Below are 20322 nucleotides of genomic sequence, written 5' to 3' on the forward strand. Positions count from 1 at the left end.
GACTTGTTTCCCTTGTGGATGATCGTCGATTACGCTCACTATACTGACATTGGTAAGTCTGGTTGATCAGAAACGATCAGTCGGATATCCTTTCGGTGTACGATGTCCGAGAAAGTTCATTACTTCGGTGTACGATGTCCGAGAAAGTTCATTACATCTACAAGTCACAGGTGATGTGATAAATCGTAATCGTAACATAATATATATAATCCCCAGGAGCCATACTATTAAGATCTGTCCCGGCGGATGGCTGTGACATAGAAGACGATCTACCTAGGTGATTTTGGGATCGAGACGAAACGAATTCCTTTAACTACACCCTCATCCAAACATCCGCTCTCGTAGCTTTATTCTCGGCCTTCCTCCTTTCCTCTTCCCTGTACGCTGCGTCCAAAGCCTCGTCCTGCGCACCATCATGTCCAGCTTCCGCTCGAGCTCTCATACCTGACCATCCTTCCCATATACCACCTCTGAAATGGTTGCCGCGATGTCTCCAACCGAACTGCAGAAAAACAAACAATGGAACATTTCAGCTACAGTTCGAAAGTAATGTCGTTCCTGTGTCCTGTGTAAAAGTAGTATATATCCTGGCTTGTTTCTTCATTACATATTTTTACATATTTGGAATTCTCGCTCTCCTTCTCCTTCCTGTCCTCCTTTTTCGCGGATTGCATGTCATGAGTGAACATATCACTTACCTTGACGATACCAGTTATCACCCCCAGACCCATCCCCACACCTATAGAAGGAGCAGCGAAGAATGCCAACCCACTTCCTATCGTACCTAACAGACCGCCTCCAATAGCAGCTACCGCTGCTCCCACCGCTGCGTATTTGGCATATCGAATCAATCGTCTTATAATGTATTTTATGGCGTATCTGAAAAGTAGAATGTATCAATCAATCAGCATGTGTCTCTCTCTGGGATATTAGGATATTTCATTAGATACAATCCCAACCATTCCTGATGATAGATTGATGGTTGCCACAGGCTTCCCTTAGCTCGGCTTAAGCGTTCAAACTCACCTCGCGGTCGTCAATGCTGACCTAGTAGTTAATGAAGCAGGAACCACAGCTGCCTGAGAACCTAATGCAAGGTAAGTCAAGTTGACTTTGGCTTTATGTAATCTCGACGAATTCGGGTCATCCGAAGGTGGTTGTGGTTGTGGTGGTGGCTGGGATGTAGACGTTGAAGGAGACATGATAACATGCAATGAATGGTAGTATACTTGTTCTAAGGCTGTACTCGGGTAATGCCAATGCTGTGACTAGAGTCATAGGTCAAGAATGTGCAATTGTCACTCGTAGTGTCAAAGTCCATTCGAGTGAAGTGATGTTACAAGTGGTAGCTTAGGTAGATCTCAAATTTCGGTAAAACCAAATGACGTCAAAGGTGACAAATCGAAGAAGAACTTTCGCATTCCAGTTAAAATATCGATATCACAAACGCCGACCGTTGCATTCGAAGAGCACCCTACATACCTGGAAGTGCTCGCTGATAACCTGTTTAACCTGGTCTGGTTTGGCCAAAATGACAAAGTGTCAGAATAGCAATTCTAAGGATTGTTCGTTGCATTCAGATTCATTTAGGCTACATGTCCATAGGTTGGTTTGATTTCCAAAACTGTTAGATACAGATAAAATTGTGCGCATCCATTTCCTTTCCTACATTTACTTCATTCCGGTATTCTTGTCACCAGCAGCTCCTTTCTCTTTAGCTGCTTTCTCCTGTTTATCATCCTTGTTATCTCCTCCCTGATTATCTTTTTCTTCTTTGTCATCCTCACCTTCTTTCTTATCTTCTTTTTCATCATCACCTTCTTCTTTACCTTCTTCTTTTTCTTCACCGTCATTTCCATCTTCCTTCTTTTCCTTATCCTGTTCCTTCTCCCCTTCTTGCTTTTCCGTCGCACCTTGTTCCTCAGCCTTCTTCTTACCCTGGTCCTTCTCACTCTCACCACCTTGTCTATCTTTAGTTCCAGATTTCATATCGTTCGGTGAATCCTCTTTCTGTTTATTTTCCTTTTCATCTTGTTCCTTTTGTTTTTCTTCCTTCTCCTTTTGAGCTTTCTCTTCTTCTTCTTTCTCTCTATCGATATTTCTCAATTTCAAATATCCTTCACCAGATCCCTCTTCTTCCACTTGGATTGGTCCACCAACTTTACCTTCTACCCTATTTACCTTTGCTGTAGAATCATGCGAAGGGTAATTCTTCTCTTTCACTTTATCCAATCTTTTCAGAGCGGATGTACGTGGGGTGGTATGTCGGAGATGAGCCGCATGGGCATCTTCAGTCGCACCTGCTCCAGCACCGTAAATTGATGTTCCGACCAAAGTACCGATGATCGAAAATCCAACGATGATGGACAGGTAGAATCGGTAGGTAGAATACCAATGAGTGGCTACGTGTCAATGACAAGGATGTTAGAACAGCTGTTATAGGGATAGAAATACAGAGAGACTCTTGGACTCACTCCATCCAGCGATTGTAGCTCTTTGATCCAAGAACCACATTCCTGTGAACCCAAACCATTGTGCAGCCAACGCTACACCATGAGAAGCGAGAAGTGTAGGCCAAGCTGCCAAGACAGGTAAAATACCGATGATCAATCTTTGATATCCCTGTTCACCACCTAGTTTGGCAAATTCCATTCCCCAGTGCAAAGCACCAAGGAAAGAAAGGATAATCGCTCCGTAGGTGATTTGAACATGTTCCATGGTGTGTAAGTATGATAAGCAGGTAGCGAGATCAAGACCTGCGGGAGATTCACCTCCGGCTAAAGTAGAGCATTTTATCAGTAACAAGGGCAGACAAGTGAGATTGTGATTGTCAATTTGGTAATTATGTGAACTTACCTGCAGCTGCCAGAGAGGCTTCTCTGGCTAGAGCAACGATGGATAATGAAGTACCGAGATAGGGGATCGTACCAGCCAGACCTATGAGAGGAAAAACATCATCAACATTTATTTGACTTGTCACTATACCCAAATTACGGACGTACCTGTGTATAAGACAGGTTTAGGGACAGAGGTGAACATTCCCTTGGTCACTGAGAGCTGTATGAACATGAACTCTCAGCATTCCATCCTTCTTGATGGGTGAATAGGGAATTGACTTACGAAATCATCTGTGATACTTCCATGCGCTGTCCCATGAGCGGATACTTCTCTCGCACCTAGAGCTTGAGCTTGAGGGGAAGATCCAGCGATGATTCGAGCAAAATCTTTGGTCATGCCTTTCAGCTGAAAAGGCGAAGTATGTATCAGTGCCAGGTTCTACAAACTACTTCGAATATCTACTGGGAAACTGAGCTCACCTCCTCCCTTGCTCCCGGCGTAGCATTCTGATCCTCCCTATTACTATCCTTCACCGTTTTTGGATTAGGTCCAGGATTGGGTCCTTTCCCACCTGGATGATCCTTGTTATCCGTTGCATAAAACCTGATTCCTCTTCCTGTCAGTTGAGGAAAGAGAGCTTGGGCGATCGTGAGCTGCTTAGAGGGCTGGGTAGGTCTGATAAGGTTGGAAGGTAAAGGGGATGGTCGGGGTCGGATGGGTAGGGAGAAAGCTGTTTTGCGGGATAGGGCGAGGGTACGATTCATCTTGTCTTGTCTCATCTACGATTTTTCAATTGCTGGTAGCGAATGTGCAGAAGGAATGAAAATGTATGGGAGCTGACTCCCTATGATATACCTATATATCTATTCGCTACGACGGGATGGATTATGGATGATGTATCTACCTAGAGGTATGATGTTCTCATATGGTCATATGTTGCATTTTTAGCATTTTAGCGGACTTTGGAATTTTGACGTCATTTTATCATACTACCCCGCATTCCTCATTCTGCATACAATCGGCCGAGTTGAATCACCACATGCGCATGTTGCCAAAGATGCAATGGCAATACATAACTCAGATGAAAGATACAACAGTCATACCTATACATACATATGATCAATTCTAGCTCTTCAAGAGCCCCTTACGTTCGAGGAACCCATTCCTGGTCATACATATCATCTAAATTCAGCACGGAAAGCGAGAATTTAGAAAGGGATGATATGACTTACCTGATCTCATTGGAGAATGTTATCACTTCACTGGAAGACTTCAAACTATCTATATAATCTACCAAGTTCTTCTGAGTTCGTTCCTACGACGTTGGAAAGTATGAGTCAGCACCATCGTTATCCGTGTTGGAGTCGGATATATCACTCACCAAACTTGCCATTTCAATTTCCAATTGAGCGGCTATTGTTCTTTGCCATCTGAGATAGTTAAGGTACAATTCCTTATCAGCTCATAGTACTTTACCAACATCTCGACTGTTGGAAGCCAGGAAAAGATGACTTACCCTTGATGCCTATCACATCTTCTTTTCCCTCTCATGCAGATTTCCCCTGCATCTCTCACTCCTTCCTGTGGTACACCATCTTCTATCTTAGGTTTACCTTCGTCTTCTTCTGATTTGATACCTTGTTCTTGCTCAGTAAGATTGAAGCTCCGTACTTCTTGGTCATCCGCAATCAAGATCTTATTCCATCCACAAGGTTTATCATCTTTCCCACTCCCAATCCCATTTCCATTTATGTTCATTCCATTTTTCTTCTTCTTTCCCTTCTTACTTTGTCGAACTTCTTCTTCCTCTTCCTCAATGACATTAATCGTCAAAATCGCATTTTCAGCTTTTCTAATTACCTCATCCAATATCTGTTGTCGTTTCATCACCGATTCAATAGACTTATTGACTTTTCCCAACTGCTTTCCTAGATCTACCAAACGATGAGAAGTCGACAGATTGGGTTGAAGGCTTGGTGTGTGATCGGCATGGTTAACAGTACTGATTCCCAATTTGGGTTCAGGAAATCCAATGAATGTCTTGGCCAGTTGTTTGAGGGTGTTTTTGTTGGTCATGGAAGATAAGAGAGATTGAGAATGTTGAAATGCGCAGGATGAAGAGCAGAACCTGCATATAAATGTTACATTTAAATTGTCAGAGATGTGAATGAAATGTGGAAGGAGAGAAGGGTCAAACCTACTTGGATGACGTGCCGGCCAGAGATTTCGAACATCCATCTCTTTTACACAATTGCTTGTAAATGGTTCTTTGATGGGTACCTGCCACACACAGAAAGGTAAGTCAGCTTTTTCGGTCAAGGTTGAACCATGAATCGGACCGACTGATGATGGTGGACAACAAAGAGTGATGTCGGATCAAAACGTGGGAAGGCGAGAAAAAGAAACATAAGGGATCCCACTCACTCCTCTCACAGCTCTTACAGATATATACATCCAGCGCATCGACCATCTCATCCGTCAACCCTACGCAATTGGGGTGAAACCAATTATCGCAACTTTCGCATCCTACCATCATCACCTCATCCTCCTCCTCGTTGTACGGCTTCCGACACACACAATATATCGCATTTTTATCAGGCGACTGGAAAGGGTTCGGCGAGTTGTTAGAGGTAGAAGTTGGTCGAGTGGGTGTAGTGGGTGTTGGTGCACGATCCTGTTTGTATTATAACGTACATTAGCTATAAACTGCCACTATCTATTGGATACAGCTTCACTCACCGAAGAGGCACTACCACTGGACTTTGGTTTTGAGCTAGACGCTCCTTTCAACTCTTCGACCTATAGCATACATATATCAAATCAGCTTCAACTTCATATGATAAGCAATGGTGCTGTCAAGATCGACTACAACTCACCTTAGTCTTCCCCTTCCCCTTGCCAGCACCTTTCTTACCTGTTCCCGCTCCCGTCCCACTTCCAACCGATATAGGAGTGGACACCTTCTTACTACCAGTATTCGCAGATTTTTTCTTGCTAGTTGCAGGTGCCTTCTTATTCGGTTTGGTGACATTTGTAGATGCTTGAGAAGCTGTAATGGATATGGCAGGCGATGAGGGCGAGGGAGTAGCGTTATGAGAGGACCCGATCTCATTCTCACCCTCACCTTGTTCTTCCACATCGTGGTTGGGTATTGTGTCGATTTCCATCTCTCCTTCCGCTTCTACTACCTGATCTGTCTTCTCTGCTGAGTCGATATCCATCTTTTCTTCTACAGAGTGCTCTTCACGTTGCTCAATAATCCCATGCTCCGGCTTGGCAATCACCTCTTCTGAATCTCCAACCGAAGTAGCTTGTCCAATTCCTATGTGGTCTGTCGTGCTGTTGATGTTTCCTACTTGTTCTGCTTCATCCTGATTTTCTTTCTTTGCCACCGCTTCACCTTCTTTTTCTGTGAGAAGACCTCCGTCGGTGTCAACAATAATCTCTATCTGACGATCCGACAATAGATCAGGTTGGTTCGTTTGTGCTGTATCTGAAGTTGCTGTAAGATCATCGCCCTTGATCATTCCCTCAATATCGTCCTGAGCTAGATCTTTAGGCTCCTTGTGTATTTCGAACGTCTCAGCCATAGGAGCCTCGTCAATGGGAGGATCGGCAGCTTGTATAGGACCGATCGTAGCTGATGGAGATATGTTGGGTGAGGGATGTGCCTGGAGGTTGGTGTCATTCGTACCATCGATCTCTGGAGGTGTTGGGGTTGGCTTTGGTTCTGCCTTTTCATTTTGAATTGAAGTGGTATCACCGTTGCCTTTGTTATCCAGTTCCATGTTATCTCCTTCCCAGGTTCCTGATACCTCTGGTTGCTCTTCTTGTTGGTGGCTATCCACTTCAGCATCAGACCTCTCCTCGTCCACCGTCCCATCCTGCACTGAAGTCGATCCCATCACCTCATCATCTTGAGCCACAGCTATATTCATGTCACCAAGTTCTTCCTCCATCATCACCTCTTCATGATCATGAAGGTCATCCGCCGGCTCATGGGATTGCCCTGCCAATCTAGCCACTTCTTCTGTCCTTTGCTCCCCGTCTGCGTCTTTGGCAGCAATTATAGATTTCATACCTCCATCTTTATCTTCTTCACTGTCACTCTGTATTCTCCTCTTCTTCATCTGCCTTTTAGAATTACTCCTTTCTTCCTCAACTATAACTTCGTCTAAATTTTCTGATTCTGATTGTGATCCATGTACAACCCGCCTTACAACTTTCTTCTCTGGAGATGTTGATTTTGATTTTGTCGTTTCGGATTTACTCGTCCCCTTTTTGACAGGAGAGGCTGATCTTGAGCTAGTTCTTCTACTATTCCTCTTCCTCGATGTTGAAGTCGAAGCTGAGATGGAAGTTGATTTTGATCGAGGAGGTTGGACAACGGGTTGAGTTGATCTAGGTGGGGAAATCAAGTCTAATGGATCTGCAGATGATTCCCGCTCTGATCCTTCACCTGGATGACGAGCCATTATGACTCTTATCTCACACGTATACAAGAGTGGGTATCCGACATCACTTGTGCAGTATCTTTTGGTGTGTTTAACTGGTCGACTTGAGTTATCGGTTATTGGATGGAGACGCGGAGATTTTCTGAGATGTCCATTAACAAATCAATGGACATGTAAAATCCATCTCACAACCTTAATGCAATACATCTCACTACCGCACAACGAATAATGCTCAAGCTCATTTGGGCGTGAATTCTGTACATGAGGATGAGCAGAACCATTCATTAGGCAGATACACGCCAGTAGTATACATACACAATCTCGACTGAGATTTTTTGGGCTATCGCTATGGTCATATCCAGCAGCAGTCGTGGTAAGAAAGATGCCGAGCCCATCGACTGACTTTCTTTGTCAACAGATTCAGCTGTGACTAAGCTTTATGATTTTGTCTGTCATATATCTCCGAGGGTTGTGGCCCATTCTTTAATCTCGTTGTAACAGTGTAGATAATGTCTAAATCCACTCCGAATATGCTTGGCTGAAGAATGAGCGATCGTTTCAAAGTTTACCTTCGATCATTGGTTATCACCCCAGATCCGACAGATGATCTTCCAGAAGCATTCCATTCTCCAGACATGTTCTTTGTCCAGATGAAGTCCAAGTACAATGTCATCCAGACGCTTACAACTGGTTATATGATTCGAATTGTCTCGTAAAGAAAAGAAAAAGAAGTATATGGATATGTTAACAGTCAAGCTCAGACGTGACGCGTATTATTTTTGGGTTTTTGATGGAATATTTGGTATTCAGGGGTTTAAGATGGAACGTGAAGTGTGAGAGAGGCTTCATTGTTCCAGGCACATTCCTCTCGAAAGAACCACAAAGCACAGTGGCGTATTATGCAACAACACCACCATCAATGAACAACAACAACGAAAAAATCATCATGTAACCTTGACAAACATCACACGCACAGATCTGCACACATTACAACCGACTAAATCATGATCTAACGTTCTTTCTCTTTTCTCTTTTCTTTCTTCTTTTCCTTCATTCTAGTTTCCACTCTAGAAGCACATAAATAACCTATAAAAATACCTTCATTCTTCTTCGACTCTCGACCAACTCACGCTCTTTCCTTCGACTATCATTCAGTTTAGTATACGGTGCTGTGCATCTGTAAGTGCATGGTTCATTCTATCTCTTGGTATCTTGGATATACCTTGTCATCGAACGCACAGATCATTTAGCTGAGACTCTCCATGGACATCATTCAACTTGAACCCCTTACAGGATTGAAAGAAATTTTGCATTCCTTCATATATCAACGGTACAATTGACTTGTCACCAACGATTCTAAAGGCAGAGCCTACTACACCGGAAAGATCGACTTATATAGTTAAAAAAGACAATCGACCAAACTCACCTAGAAAATGACAACCAGAACGGCCATCCTCAGCTCATTGCTCTTCGCCAGTGGTGCTTTCGCGCATTGTCAATTGGCTTGGCCATTCCCACTTCATTCGCCTCTGAACCCTGCTACGCCTGAAGCTATCAAAGGTGAGTCTGTCGTCTCTCGCTGTGTTTGGCTCGAGCTGATGTGATATCCCTTTAATAGATTACTCCAATACGAGTCCGTTGATCACTGATGGTACTTATCCTTGCAAGGTAAGTCTGTTGTCTTATTCGCGAGAACCTTGAGGCAGGAAGGAAGGAAGGTGTACCTTTTGAATGGATGATCATTACAAATATCGTGGTCGCGTTTCATCCCGTTGACATTGTGTACCCCTGTTCTTCCTTCCACCTTACCATGTCTCGCAGTTGACTTGACTTATACTGATATCTTGTGTATCTTTAGGGATTCATCAATAACCCTTCCTCAGATATGGGTTCAGTCGCTACCTTCTCTGCTGGATCATCCATGAACTACACCATTGCAGGAACAGCTACACACGGTGGAGGATCATGTCAGATATCCATGTCGTATGATCAAGGTTCAACATGGAACGTCATCTATTCTCAAGTTGGTGGATGTTTAGTCGACGGAATGACGACAATTATCACTATTCCTTCCGAAGCACCGAATGGAGACGCTTTGTTCGCTTGGGGATGGTTCAACAGACAAGGAAATAGGGAAATGTACCATAACTGTGCTCCTGTCACCATCACCAATGGAGGTTCAGGTCTCAATTCCAACGATTATCCTACACCTTTCGTCGCCAATGCCAATGTCAACGAATGTAAGACCATCGAAGGTATAGATGTAGTTTTCCCCAACCCCGGTAAAAACGTCAACTACGGTGGAAGTTACGCTTCGACCAAACCTACTACTCCAGCTGGATTTACCGGATCAAATTGTGTTGGACCAGGTGCGACTGAAAGCTCCCCTTCTTCCGCTTCCGCTTCAGCTTCAGCTTCTACCACAAGTTCAGCTCAAGGTGTAGCCATCTCAGCTACTATCGGTGTTCAGGTTGGAAATGGTCAATCGACTTCTACCTCTGCTGTCGCCGATCAACCAACCACTACTGAATATTCACTTTCTCTCGACCCAACTACCACTTCTCTGACTGGGATAAACAATAACAATGCTGCTCAGCCTTCAACTTCAGCTACCACCTCAACATGTAAGCGACGAAAGAGGAGATCTAATTCTGATTCAGTTGAAAGAAGACATCAGAGATTGATTAGAAGACCTAGAGCAGATCAGACGACAGGTCGTGTAGCTGCCATGAAGGCTGAGCATATCAATCGTCAGAAGAAGAGAGGTACCGGTAGAGTAGCTGCGATGAAAGCTACTCATAATGTATAAAGCTGGTATTCTCGAGTTGAGAAGTGAGGGAATGAGAAGAGGTCGGATAAGTACGCGAGTAGGGGGATGTAAAGAAGGAATTGTAGATCAATGTCTTCTTATTTGATGAAACAAAAGGATCAAGGGTGTATCACTTTCCATAGTACGTCCCAAAGGAAGGTACAACATCACTCTCATTTACTACTGTAGCTCTTTTACACTGTTGATATTTCTATTTGCATTTTCACATTACACTTGGGGAATCTGCTGTGCGGGGTATAAGTTTATATATTCTATGCAGGTCATTTATAGGTTTACCTATCCAGCTGAACATCGAGTTGGTCTTTACTGATATTCCTTTGCTAACCTGACATTCATTTACTGATGATCTCGGTTGAGGATGAGAAGACATACGAGTATAGTCAAATAAACACGTTGACCGCGTGGGCAATGCGATGACCAAAAGGAGGCCTGTGCGTTCGAGATGGAAGTATGAATTCTCTTTTCGGTGGTCTGGCTCACCTCATCTCTCTGATTTACTATAGAAGGATGAGAGATGATGTCAACTCTCATCAACCTCACCATCCTACTTCGGATCCGTAGCCAATTGAATCTTACGATCTGATACCACAGAGATGGGTTGACAAGGGTTTTGAAAGGTATATAAACCCCACCTTTTTCGATTTCATCTTGATTTCATTTCTCTTTCTTTCTTCATCTCAACTTATGATATTTGCTCTTATATCACAAAAGTAAATATTGCTAACCCCTCTTCCGTGTTGATACCTATTAACCTATTAACATTCATAATGGATCAAATCCCTATCGTCGGTGATATCATCTCCCAACTTCAAGGTCAAGGTGAAGGTAGACCACCTTCACCTCCTGTTACCAGCCATGGTAAACGAGTCGTTGGTTACTTCGTGAGTCCGTCGATCTCTTCTTCGACCTCGTAACACATCTCTCACCTCACCTCACCTTATAACATTGTCACTTCGTCCTCACACGCGTACACAAAGAGTTGAGCTGCGTTACCGTTACTAATCATCACCAACCACCCCAACCTCAGACCAACTGGTAAGCAAGTCTTCTTTGACTCACGCCTCTCACCCATACATTAATACCCCTTTCATGTCGTTACCTCTCCTCCCCCCATGGGTGTGATCGACACCTCAACTGACGTTATCTCGTCACCGTAGGGGTGCCAACCATTTCCCTCCTTCTATGGTCCCCGTTAACGAGCTCACTCACCTCAACTACGCCTTCGCCAAGGTCAACAAGGACACCGGTGAAGTCACTTTGAGTGATCCTCAAACTGATACCGAGGTAAGTCCCAAATGCATACATCCACCATTGATGTTATCACTCACTCACTTCGTCTACTTCTTAGAAACACTTCCGACCTGCTGAAGCTGTCGCTGGTGACGTTGCTCCAATCGAACCTACCGAAGGTGGCAAGAACCTTTACGGTTGTCTCGGTGCCTTTTACTTGATGAAGAAGCATAACAGGTAAGTCACCCCCATCAGTCAATACTACATTATGACGTATCATTTACAATAAATGCTGACGATATACCTTGTCAGAAACCTTAAGATCATGCTGTCTATCGGAGGTGCTACTTACTCAGCCGTCAGTCATGTTACCTCGACTGGAAGATTAACTGACAATCACTGATCTTGCCTTCCGCATATAGGCCTTCGAGAACATCGAGTTCATCCATTGGAGAAACACCTTCGCTCAAAGTGCTGTCCGACTTCTCGAGGATTGCGGTCTTGATGGGTGAGTGTCTAAAACAGTCAGAGCATGATTATCGATGCTGATAAAATGTACTTTCTTCTACCAGAATTGACGTGAGTATCGCCATCCTCCCGCGCATTCCCGTTGGGTACTATAATCACCCTCAAAGGAGACTTTGCTGATGACATGCTTACGCTCTACAGCTCGATTGGGAATTCCCCAAGAACACCAAGCAAGGAGAGTATTATGCTCAGCTCATCAAGCAGATCCGATACGATCTCAACGCTCTAGCTCAAAAGAACCACCAACCCAAAGGTCAATACCTCGTATCCGTTGCTGCGCCTTGTGGCGAAGACAACATCAAGCTTTTGAGCATCAAAGAGATGGATCAGGTGAGTACCAAGATTAGTCTTTCTGTTGAGATCAAGCTAATCAATATTATCATCAGAACCTCGATTTCTGGAATCTGATGGTGAGATATCGCTTCTTAATGTAATTCAGTCATTTAGCTGACGACAACTTCGATAGGCTTACGATGTGAGTGTGACCTTCCCTCTCTTCGACCTGGACTTTGCTAATAAATGATTTCTCTTCAGTTCGCCGGATCTTGGAGCAAAGTTGCCGATCACCAAGCCAACCTTCACGGTACCAACCCTCAAGATCTTTCCATCGATCGAGCGGTCAAATCTTACGAGACTCATGGTGTTAACTCCCGAAAATTGGTCATTGGTGAGTTGTCTCTGCCAAGTATTGTATAATTCTGCTGACAAGACATACTTAAGGTATGCCGCTCTACGGACGAACTTTCGAGAACACCGAAGGGATTGGCAAGCCTTTCAACGGTGAGTCGCTTGTACTTCTTCTCAGTCATATGATCAGGTGTTGATCGTAGGATTATGTTTCACAGGATCTTCCACCAAAATCTACAAGGAGCTTCCTCTTCAAGGTGCGAAAGTACACAATGATACTCACATCGGAGCATCTTACAGTTACGATAAGTGAGTCTAATAATTCGGCTGACTTGCTGATAGTGCATGGCTGATTTCGGTTGATAGTCACAAGAAGGAATTGATCAGTTTCGATACTCCCGAGATCGCCAGAGAGAAAGCTAAATACATCAACCAACGAAGCCTGGGTGGTGCCATGTTCTGGGAACTAGCTGGTGATAAGCCTCACAACAGCTCCGACAGTCTCGTCAAAGTTGTTCACAACAACGTTGGTCAATTGGAGAAGAGACAAAACGAGCTCAAATACCCCAACAGCAGTGAGTATAATCATGCCTGATGGATGAGAAGCTCTAAGTTGACCATGGCGCTTTAGAATACGACAACTTGAAAGGTGGTATGGGTGGTGGTCACTAGATCACTTGGTACCATTCCGAGGTATCCCCAAAACCTTCAATTTGAAGGGATGTATGATAGGTTTGGTTTTGACAAAATAACGGTGATTGATGAAAAGTGATTTGTTGATGATGTTTCTCTGTATCTTAAGGTCATTCTACCTTGTGTAGTTTGACTAAATTTATATCAATATGAGATATTATGAATTCTATGTCATGAAACAAACTTGAAAGAACAGTACCAGTAGGCTATCTTTGGGATGAGACGCTGGCATCTTGATCATCGCGATCACTCATGTTTCCGTTGGAAACTTTCGATACAGCTCAATTGTCCACCATTGAAGTCCCATCGAGATGTCGTTCTTCGTGGTTCTGATTTTGATTTCATCTCAACCATCCAGTGGAATCTGCTCACTCTTTTCTCGACGCAACCTTGACTACCGAACATTCAGGCTCTGTAATCAAACATGATGCTGCTGCAGATATGACATTCCCTCAAGTATTTCTACCGCCTCCAACGATCCAATCCTTCCCTCTATCAAATAATAATTCGAAGTTAGAACTGAAATTCCATACCTTGCAATCTCCCCCTCTCGAACACTCGCAAGACTACTCGCAGACATTGTCCCTGCGAGATCGACTAGGTAAGAGGAATTCAACATGGATAGAATTCTCTCAAGATGGCTTGGAGAGCTTGGAGAGAAGTACTATTCTAGGTAAGAGGACTGAGAGACGCGAAGCGGACATTCCAAAAGACAATGAAAATTGGAATCTGAAAGAGGGGATCTCAAGGGCTGTCACTGGGGCTGAAAACATCTCGGAAGCTCACGAAGTGGTAGATAAGAACTTGGAAAAAGTCATTGTGAGAGATTTTGAGCTTGAAGAAGGTAGACGACAATCTAGACGGGTCACAAGGCAATCAAGTGAGTCTTGCAGTCCGACCGTCCCTAACATATCTCGTGCAAGTACTCTAATTTGGTGATAAGACTGACCATACGCAACTCATTGTTTAAGTCTCACTACTCAACACTCTCCCTCAGATATATCCTTCCGCACCTCCCGACCAAACGAAGGATTTCCAAGATGAATCCGTTGATTCCCTATCAACTACGACAACCTCTTTTCCAAGTCAGAGTCAACTACTTACCAACCCTGGGAATACATCCGTATCAAATCTACCTAGATGGTCAATCCCTTTACATAGACTGTCGACCCTTCATTCGCTTTTGTCATCCACGTCAAGGGGGAAACTGATGTGCTCGGTGATAGTATGTGTGTTAGCTTGTGAACCTATAGTACAAAGACAGCGAAAGAACACTTTCCAGTCTGGGTTTACGAGAAAGGTGATAGCCCAGGAAGAAGGAGGAGGGAGTGTATTGCATATTGGTAAATGGACGGTGACTGCTCAGCCTTCGGCAGGAGAAGTGGAATTGACGAGTATAGTGAGATTGTGGGATGATTGTGCCTTGGAGTATGCAGAGAAAATGAGGAGAGGGGACGTAGTCCTGCTGGAGAGTAAGTCGTATCAAATAGATTGTTATGCATGATCAATGGCTGACATTGTACTTCCACATACAGATGTCGAATACAAACCCTCAACAGCTAAAGAATCTTCTCATATCTCCATATCACCTCATCACTCACCTAAAATCACTATCTTGTATCGTACTCTGCCAAGGTACGAATCAGCCGCCCGAAACGACTATATATATCAGCCGCCAACCAGATTGGGTAAACCTCCTACGACAGGAGGAAAGGGGACAAGAGGAAGGATGTTACTTGAAGATAAGATGTTGAGACCCGATTTGAGATTGGGAAGAAGTGAAATCGGAATTAGGAGAGTTGAAGGGATTGCGAAATGGTTCGCTGAATTTGTGGGAGGAGAAGGACCGGGATGATCGGGCCTTTTCTGATCGTACTTCTACTCAACATCTTCTGTGTTGTATGCTATATTGTATGTTCACGTTCATCCTGTGGTTGTTGTATACTCACATCTGTTCGCCATTATACGATATGATATTATGATTAGACCTTTTGTATGGATCGAAGAATACTCAAGATAGCGACCACACTGAAAAAAACTAAAAGAAGACTATATAAGCTGGTCAACATTCGTCCTTGCCCACGCGGATGAGCAAAAACTACAGTACCTGGAATTTCCATGTGGTCCCCCAACTTGGTACTAGCCAGGCGACAGCCAGCTTAAGCTTGGCAGAGCTAACGGGATGTGGCGTTTTCTAGCTTCTATGACCGTAGATGGGGTGTGTAGCTACTGGCGACGAGTTAGTATCAGATCGTTGTACAGCAGCACTTCAATGATTCGGAGAACAGTACAGTGTTTATTCGACCGTGATTTGAGCTCATATCCTTTGATCAAAGCTCTTCCAAAGTTCAGCTGTTTTCTCTCAATTTCGCCCTTTGTCCGTCGGGTTTCGTGGTCGGCTAGCGCCTTCGGGTAAGTGCTGCGCGTATGCGAGGACGACGTTTGTAAGAAGGTGAGATGAGGCTTCGCGTTCTGATGATATGCTACAAATGAGAAGACTAGATCAAGCGAAGGCCTCATGAAGACCCAGAGTCCAAGCATAGTACCTCAGACTCGGAAGAATGGATGCCTCCAGTGCCAATACGATGCTGCTTTCCATGATCAAGGGTATAAATACTATGTGCTTCTTGTCTTTATGCAAACAGGATTTGTGATGTGTATCCCATTTGGAGTGATAGCTTGCATAGGTATCAGTTTTAGTAGACAACTACTCTTCAGTGAGGTATTTTCCCCACTGAATCACTTATGTCCATCATGTCGAAACAGAACACTTCACTTTCCACGAAAAAAGTTCACGTTTACAACCAGTCTTCGAACGCGTCCCCAAATGATATAAAGAGTATCCTCTCAGGTACTGCTACCCAATATCTTATCGCTAGGTATGAGAGCTGCCGGGGGTTGAGCATTGTTGGTGGTATACCTGATGATTGGGATGCTCGAGCATTCGTCTTGGAGAATAGTAAATGTCCAGTAAGTGGTCATTTTCAACAGCTCATTATTATGCCAACCAGTCTACATCTGGGTTTGACTCATCGTGCTGTATCGTAGGAAGGGACACACGGACCGAAAGACATAGAAGAATTTTATCATTGCACAACCAAGGACGATGCAAGTACTCGAACCTATTATTTAATCAACAAAGGTCTTTATCATGAGGAACGCCCCATCGTAGAAGTTGGTGTTTCCACCTGCACCTATGAAGAAGACCTCATCCAGCTCTGATGTTGGAAGTTACAGGTGACGGCAAAGTTATGAGACTGGCAAATGAAGTATTATTAGCAAAAGCGCGATGGTATGTTCGGGAGAATCATTTACAGTATGACATGCATGCTTCGTACCATCTCTTTCCCCAAACTTGTTTTGTAAGTCAGACACCGCGAATCTCTACGGCTCAGAATATGACAAGTTCGGTCTCTGAGATTATGGCAATCCAGGAATATATTGTATTTGTCATGAAAGAAGGCTTGGAAAATTTGTTGGAACTCTTCTTGAGTGTACGATTTGACAGAATATGCCTGTTTGCATGTACGGCCGAGATCCATCACGGTCACCATGACTAAAGGAGAAGCATTTGAATGATTATTTACACTCGGTGGGCTATCTTGAATTTAATGAGCTTATCTGACCGAGCTGAGTTGAAAAAAAAAAACACAATCCCGCCAGCTTGGCTTTCCTCCATTGTGCCAAATCAATTACTCTGCCTTCGCGATCAGCGTGACGAAGAATTCCTACTCGCATATAAAGAAGCATATCTCTCCTCTGAAATATGCTTTTTTATATCCTTAATTGATCCTACTTATTTTCCTAGATCTAGACAATAACATCTGTTCATCGCGTACAGTGCTGAGAACTTCATCCATATTGACTTGATACCACAATTCACCCAAGGATGACATCGCTAAACTCAGCATTTGGTCAGCTCCCGAGACTATCGACAATGGTTTTCAATGAAACCTTTTCAGCGAATGATGTCGAATATCTATTGAGAAGTAACCTTCATGGGCCACACCTGTTCGGTAGACATGAGGATTGCGGCACTGTCATTGTCATTGGTGGAGTACCGATCCACACTCAAGCGAGAACGGAGATGACGAACGGATTGACTTGTCCTATAGGTCCAATTCATCTACCTTATCCTCCATATACCCTATTGGTTAGACATATGAACACCATAATACGATTTTTCCTCCTGACGGAAGATACCATGCTGACCTGCGGATGGCTAGAACACGACATGTAATGATTGCCCTCTCACAGAAGTAAAATACTGTAAATCCAAGAAATCAGCTTCTTTGACTGCTGATCTCTGGGTCAATAGGTCGTTATATAAACACCCTTTGCGATTTACAGCCTATAGTATGACTCACAAGGTACGTGAAGAGAGATGGAAGTATGCACAGGATATGCAGAACCCTGCTCCTCTGTAAGCCCAGAGGCATCCAAGGGGAAAGGGGATTGCCACATTTCACAAGTACAAAATCCTGAGGAAGTATCAACGATGCTTCTATAACTACTGTATCCTGTGATGTATGACACAAGAAAATGCCTTCGAAGATTGCTGATGACATGGAAGCTGGAAGCGGCATCTATGTATCAAAGGAAAGAAACATATATCGTCGATTTCATTTGTATGGTACAGTACAGTACGGTGTGTGGCATACAATCTTGCCCCATTGCCATATGAAATACTGTGGAGAAGCGTGCATTGTCACAGTACCCTGTCTGTCGACTACTTCTGGATTGCCAACTACAGTATGCAAGGTGGCTTTGAAACAGATAAAGTTAGTCTCAAGCTTACGAGTCACGTCATGGAGATTCATAGCTGTTTCTTCTGCGACGAGTCAGAATCTTGTCGTTCGACATCCTTTCAAACGTCGGACATAACATGACGTGAGGTAGACAAAGGTTGAAGGTACCTCGAGCTCTGTTTTTGCGACAATGTTCCAGACGGTGACAGATATAAACACATCTCATGTTACAATAAGAGTACAATGTTAAGAAGATCCTCGATTTGACAGTTACTACGTCTCATGCGGTTCACAACCTACTAACATAAGATATTCAAATCGTATCATGTCCTACACAACCACTGAGAGATCGGTTCGTACCGTCAACAGCGGCGTGTCGCTGAACGACGTGGCGGCCATACTGCTCGAAGGGGAGGACGATTACTACTTTCTCACCCATACTTTCTCATGTGGATCTATGGATTTCCACAGTAACCCACCATATTACTTAGAAGACCAAAATGCCTATAGGCAAAGTACTACATGTCCTTCAAGTGTAGATTCACTGTCCATATCGACTATCAGGGGAACGATATGCTTATTGGTGAGCTGAATGGCAATAAACGTTTTGAATATGTAGGACTCGAACTGCAAGCAGGACGCTTGCCACTCAGAGGGATGCAAGACAATACAAGGTCCAGCTCGGACAGTCTGGTATAATATAAAGAGAAAACTTGAGAAGCCAAATCCGTCTTCGTCGGTGGTTGCATTTAGTCGATACGTTAATCCTGAATAGGGACAAACAAAGGATTGATGAGCCACGATATGGAAAGCAGATATCACAGTAATTTCAATCGTCCGATTCTGACTTGACACGTACATCCTGTCTATTTGAAGTATACGCCACAGATGCATTCAATGACAATTTGGCTTGAGTAGTGTGACATCGAGGACAGGATATTGTATTGACTCATGGTTGAGCGGGATCTCATTTCGAATACGAAATACGTGCATTATCGCGTATGGTTGATTCATGGGTCATCTTGTAGTCTAATGTCTGAATGATTGTAATCTATCGTCCGCCCAATTTATATATTCACCACTGAGCTCCTGGGGTCCGGAAATCGCTAATCCAGCTATCACTGATCCGGGTCTGTACATCGTTTTGAGTAAGCGAGATATTCTTATTCACATAATGCCTGTCGACCTTGTGGCAAGAAAAGACGAGATTTAGGGGGGAGAACTTGACTCACTGTTCCGGCGTTAGGAGTTCACCTTTCTCATAAGCCGATTGGAACTTGATCATCTCGTCGGGATGCATCGCTGCTGGACCGTCAGTACGAAGGAGAGCTTGCATCTATACAAACAATGAGTCAATATATATTTTCCATTGGAATGCCGACACAGTTTAGGAGCTGCACTTACGTCGGTCTAAAAACACAGATTGCAGACAGAGATATAAGCTTCTACAGATTGATGAAGAATAGGTCGATCATACTGGAACTCACATTGACCATCCCAGGTCTAATTGCAAATACTCCCACACCATTCTCCCTCTCCTCAGCAGCCAAAGTCCTAGCTAGACTATTCATTCCAGCTTTGACCATGGAGTATAGTCCCCAAGCTTGATATCCCGTCGTACTCGCTCCTGAAGATATCAATACTACTTTACCCTTTGATTGACGTAGGTATGGCAAGGCAGGTTGGACGAGGTAGATGGTGGAGAGGAGATTGGTCTGGACGTATGGAATAAGACTTTCAGTAGGTAAAGAATCGATCTTTTCTATGATACCAATACACAGTCATGTCCGATTAGCTATTTGGCCCATTTATGGAGCTTTAACTGACTTGAGATGTGACATACTAGGTTCGATAGTTCCAGCATTCAATATCAATGCATTTATCTCGCCCCATCTATTCTTCGTCTCATCCACCACCTTGATATTATCTTCTGGTTTACCAACATCTCCTTGAACAGGTAATACCCTATCTTTACCATACTCATCTACGACACCTTGTAACTCGGTTGATATCGATCTTGAAAGCGTGGCTACCCTAGCATTGTGTTTTGTTAATAGGATCTTCAGAACTGCTAGACCTAAGCCCCTTGAGGCTCCGGTGAGTATTATGACTGGTGAAGATGATGGCATGGTAATTACAGACTGATAGATCTTCTACCTGCAATTGATATCTCATAACAGCATTCATTGGTACTTATTGCTACGGAATTATCTGATATTTCGCAAGTTGCAAAGTTGGATTCACGTCCGCATCTTGTTCGGCTCCCTCCGCCACATTGACAAATGTTACGTCATCACCCCTTGACTGGTGATTCCCGTATACGTCGGCGGCTTATGGTTGTCTCTTGGTGGTGACAATGATCATGGTAGAGAGA

At 43.8% G+C, this 20322-nt stretch overlaps 8 protein-coding genes across 8 annotated transcripts; 4 read left to right on the forward strand and 4 right to left on the reverse strand.

Moving 5' to 3' along the window:
- Window positions 1-313: 313 nt before the first annotated feature.
- Window positions 314-1202, reverse strand: L199_006624 (uncharacterized protein; the record flags this gene model as incomplete). The annotated part of the gene is made up of 3 exons (XM_064892322.1): window positions 314-502; window positions 699-879; window positions 1027-1202. 3 exons carry the CDS (start codon window positions 1200-1202, stop codon window positions 314-316), a joined length of 546 nt encoding a protein of 181 aa, XP_064748394.1.
- A 469-nt stretch (window positions 1203-1671) lies between these two features.
- On the reverse strand, window positions 1672-3602 carry L199_006625 (uncharacterized protein; the record flags this gene model as incomplete). Its single annotated transcript, XM_064892323.1, has 6 exons — window positions 1672-2402; window positions 2475-2771; window positions 2857-2937; window positions 3003-3057; window positions 3121-3243; window positions 3318-3602. 6 exons carry the CDS (start codon window positions 3600-3602, stop codon window positions 1672-1674), a joined length of 1572 nt encoding a protein of 523 aa, XP_064748395.1.
- A 361-nt stretch (window positions 3603-3963) lies between these two features.
- On the reverse strand, window positions 3964-7313 carry L199_006626 (uncharacterized protein; the record flags this gene model as incomplete). The annotated part of the gene is made up of 9 exons (XM_064892324.1): window positions 3964-4003; window positions 4071-4153; window positions 4220-4268; window positions 4355-4400; window positions 4452-4966; window positions 5040-5118; window positions 5263-5512; window positions 5578-5637; window positions 5715-7313. 9 exons carry the CDS (start codon window positions 7311-7313, stop codon window positions 3964-3966), a joined length of 2721 nt encoding a protein of 906 aa, XP_064748396.1.
- A 1412-nt stretch (window positions 7314-8725) lies between these two features.
- L199_006627 (uncharacterized protein) lies at window positions 8726-10101 on the forward strand (the record flags this gene model as incomplete). The annotated part of the gene is made up of 3 exons (XM_064892325.1): window positions 8726-8852; window positions 8911-8960; window positions 9151-10101. The coding sequence occupies 3 exons, from the start codon at window positions 8726-8728 to the stop codon at window positions 10099-10101; spliced, it is 1128 nt and encodes a 375-aa protein (XP_064748397.1).
- A 788-nt stretch (window positions 10102-10889) lies between these two features.
- Window positions 10890-13179, forward strand: L199_006628 (uncharacterized protein; the record flags this gene model as incomplete). Its single annotated transcript, XM_064892326.1, has 15 exons — window positions 10890-11003; window positions 11150-11157; window positions 11280-11406; window positions 11471-11589; window positions 11665-11710; window positions 11775-11860; window positions 11925-11931; window positions 12022-12210; window positions 12267-12290; window positions 12347-12355; window positions 12415-12547; window positions 12601-12660; window positions 12726-12816; window positions 12874-13082; window positions 13139-13179. The coding sequence occupies 15 exons, from the start codon at window positions 10890-10892 to the stop codon at window positions 13177-13179; spliced, it is 1263 nt and encodes a 420-aa protein (XP_064748398.1).
- A 462-nt stretch (window positions 13180-13641) lies between these two features.
- Window positions 13642-15055, forward strand: L199_006629 (uncharacterized protein; the record flags this gene model as incomplete). Its single annotated transcript, XM_064892327.1, has 3 exons — window positions 13642-14080; window positions 14172-14672; window positions 14736-15055. The coding sequence occupies 3 exons, from the start codon at window positions 13642-13644 to the stop codon at window positions 15053-15055; spliced, it is 1260 nt and encodes a 419-aa protein (XP_064748399.1).
- An 899-nt stretch (window positions 15056-15954) lies between these two features.
- L199_006630 (uncharacterized protein) lies at window positions 15955-16422 on the forward strand (the record flags this gene model as incomplete). Its single annotated transcript, XM_064892328.1, has 2 exons — window positions 15955-16170; window positions 16249-16422. The coding sequence occupies 2 exons, from the start codon at window positions 15955-15957 to the stop codon at window positions 16420-16422; spliced, it is 390 nt and encodes a 129-aa protein (XP_064748400.1).
- Window positions 16423-18977: 2555 nt separating this feature from the next.
- L199_006631 (uncharacterized protein) lies at window positions 18978-20077 on the reverse strand (the record flags this gene model as incomplete). The annotated part of the gene is made up of 4 exons (XM_064892329.1): window positions 18978-19080; window positions 19181-19284; window positions 19436-19710; window positions 19792-20077. 4 exons carry the CDS (start codon window positions 20075-20077, stop codon window positions 18978-18980), a joined length of 768 nt encoding a protein of 255 aa, XP_064748401.1.
- Window positions 20078-20322: the final 245 nt, after the last annotated feature.

Source organism: Kwoniella botswanensis, chromosome 1 (assembly GCF_036426115.1).
Source record: "Kwoniella botswanensis chromosome 1, complete sequence".
Classification (NCBI taxonomy): Eukaryota; Fungi; Basidiomycota; class Tremellomycetes; order Tremellales; family Cryptococcaceae; genus Kwoniella; species Kwoniella botswanensis.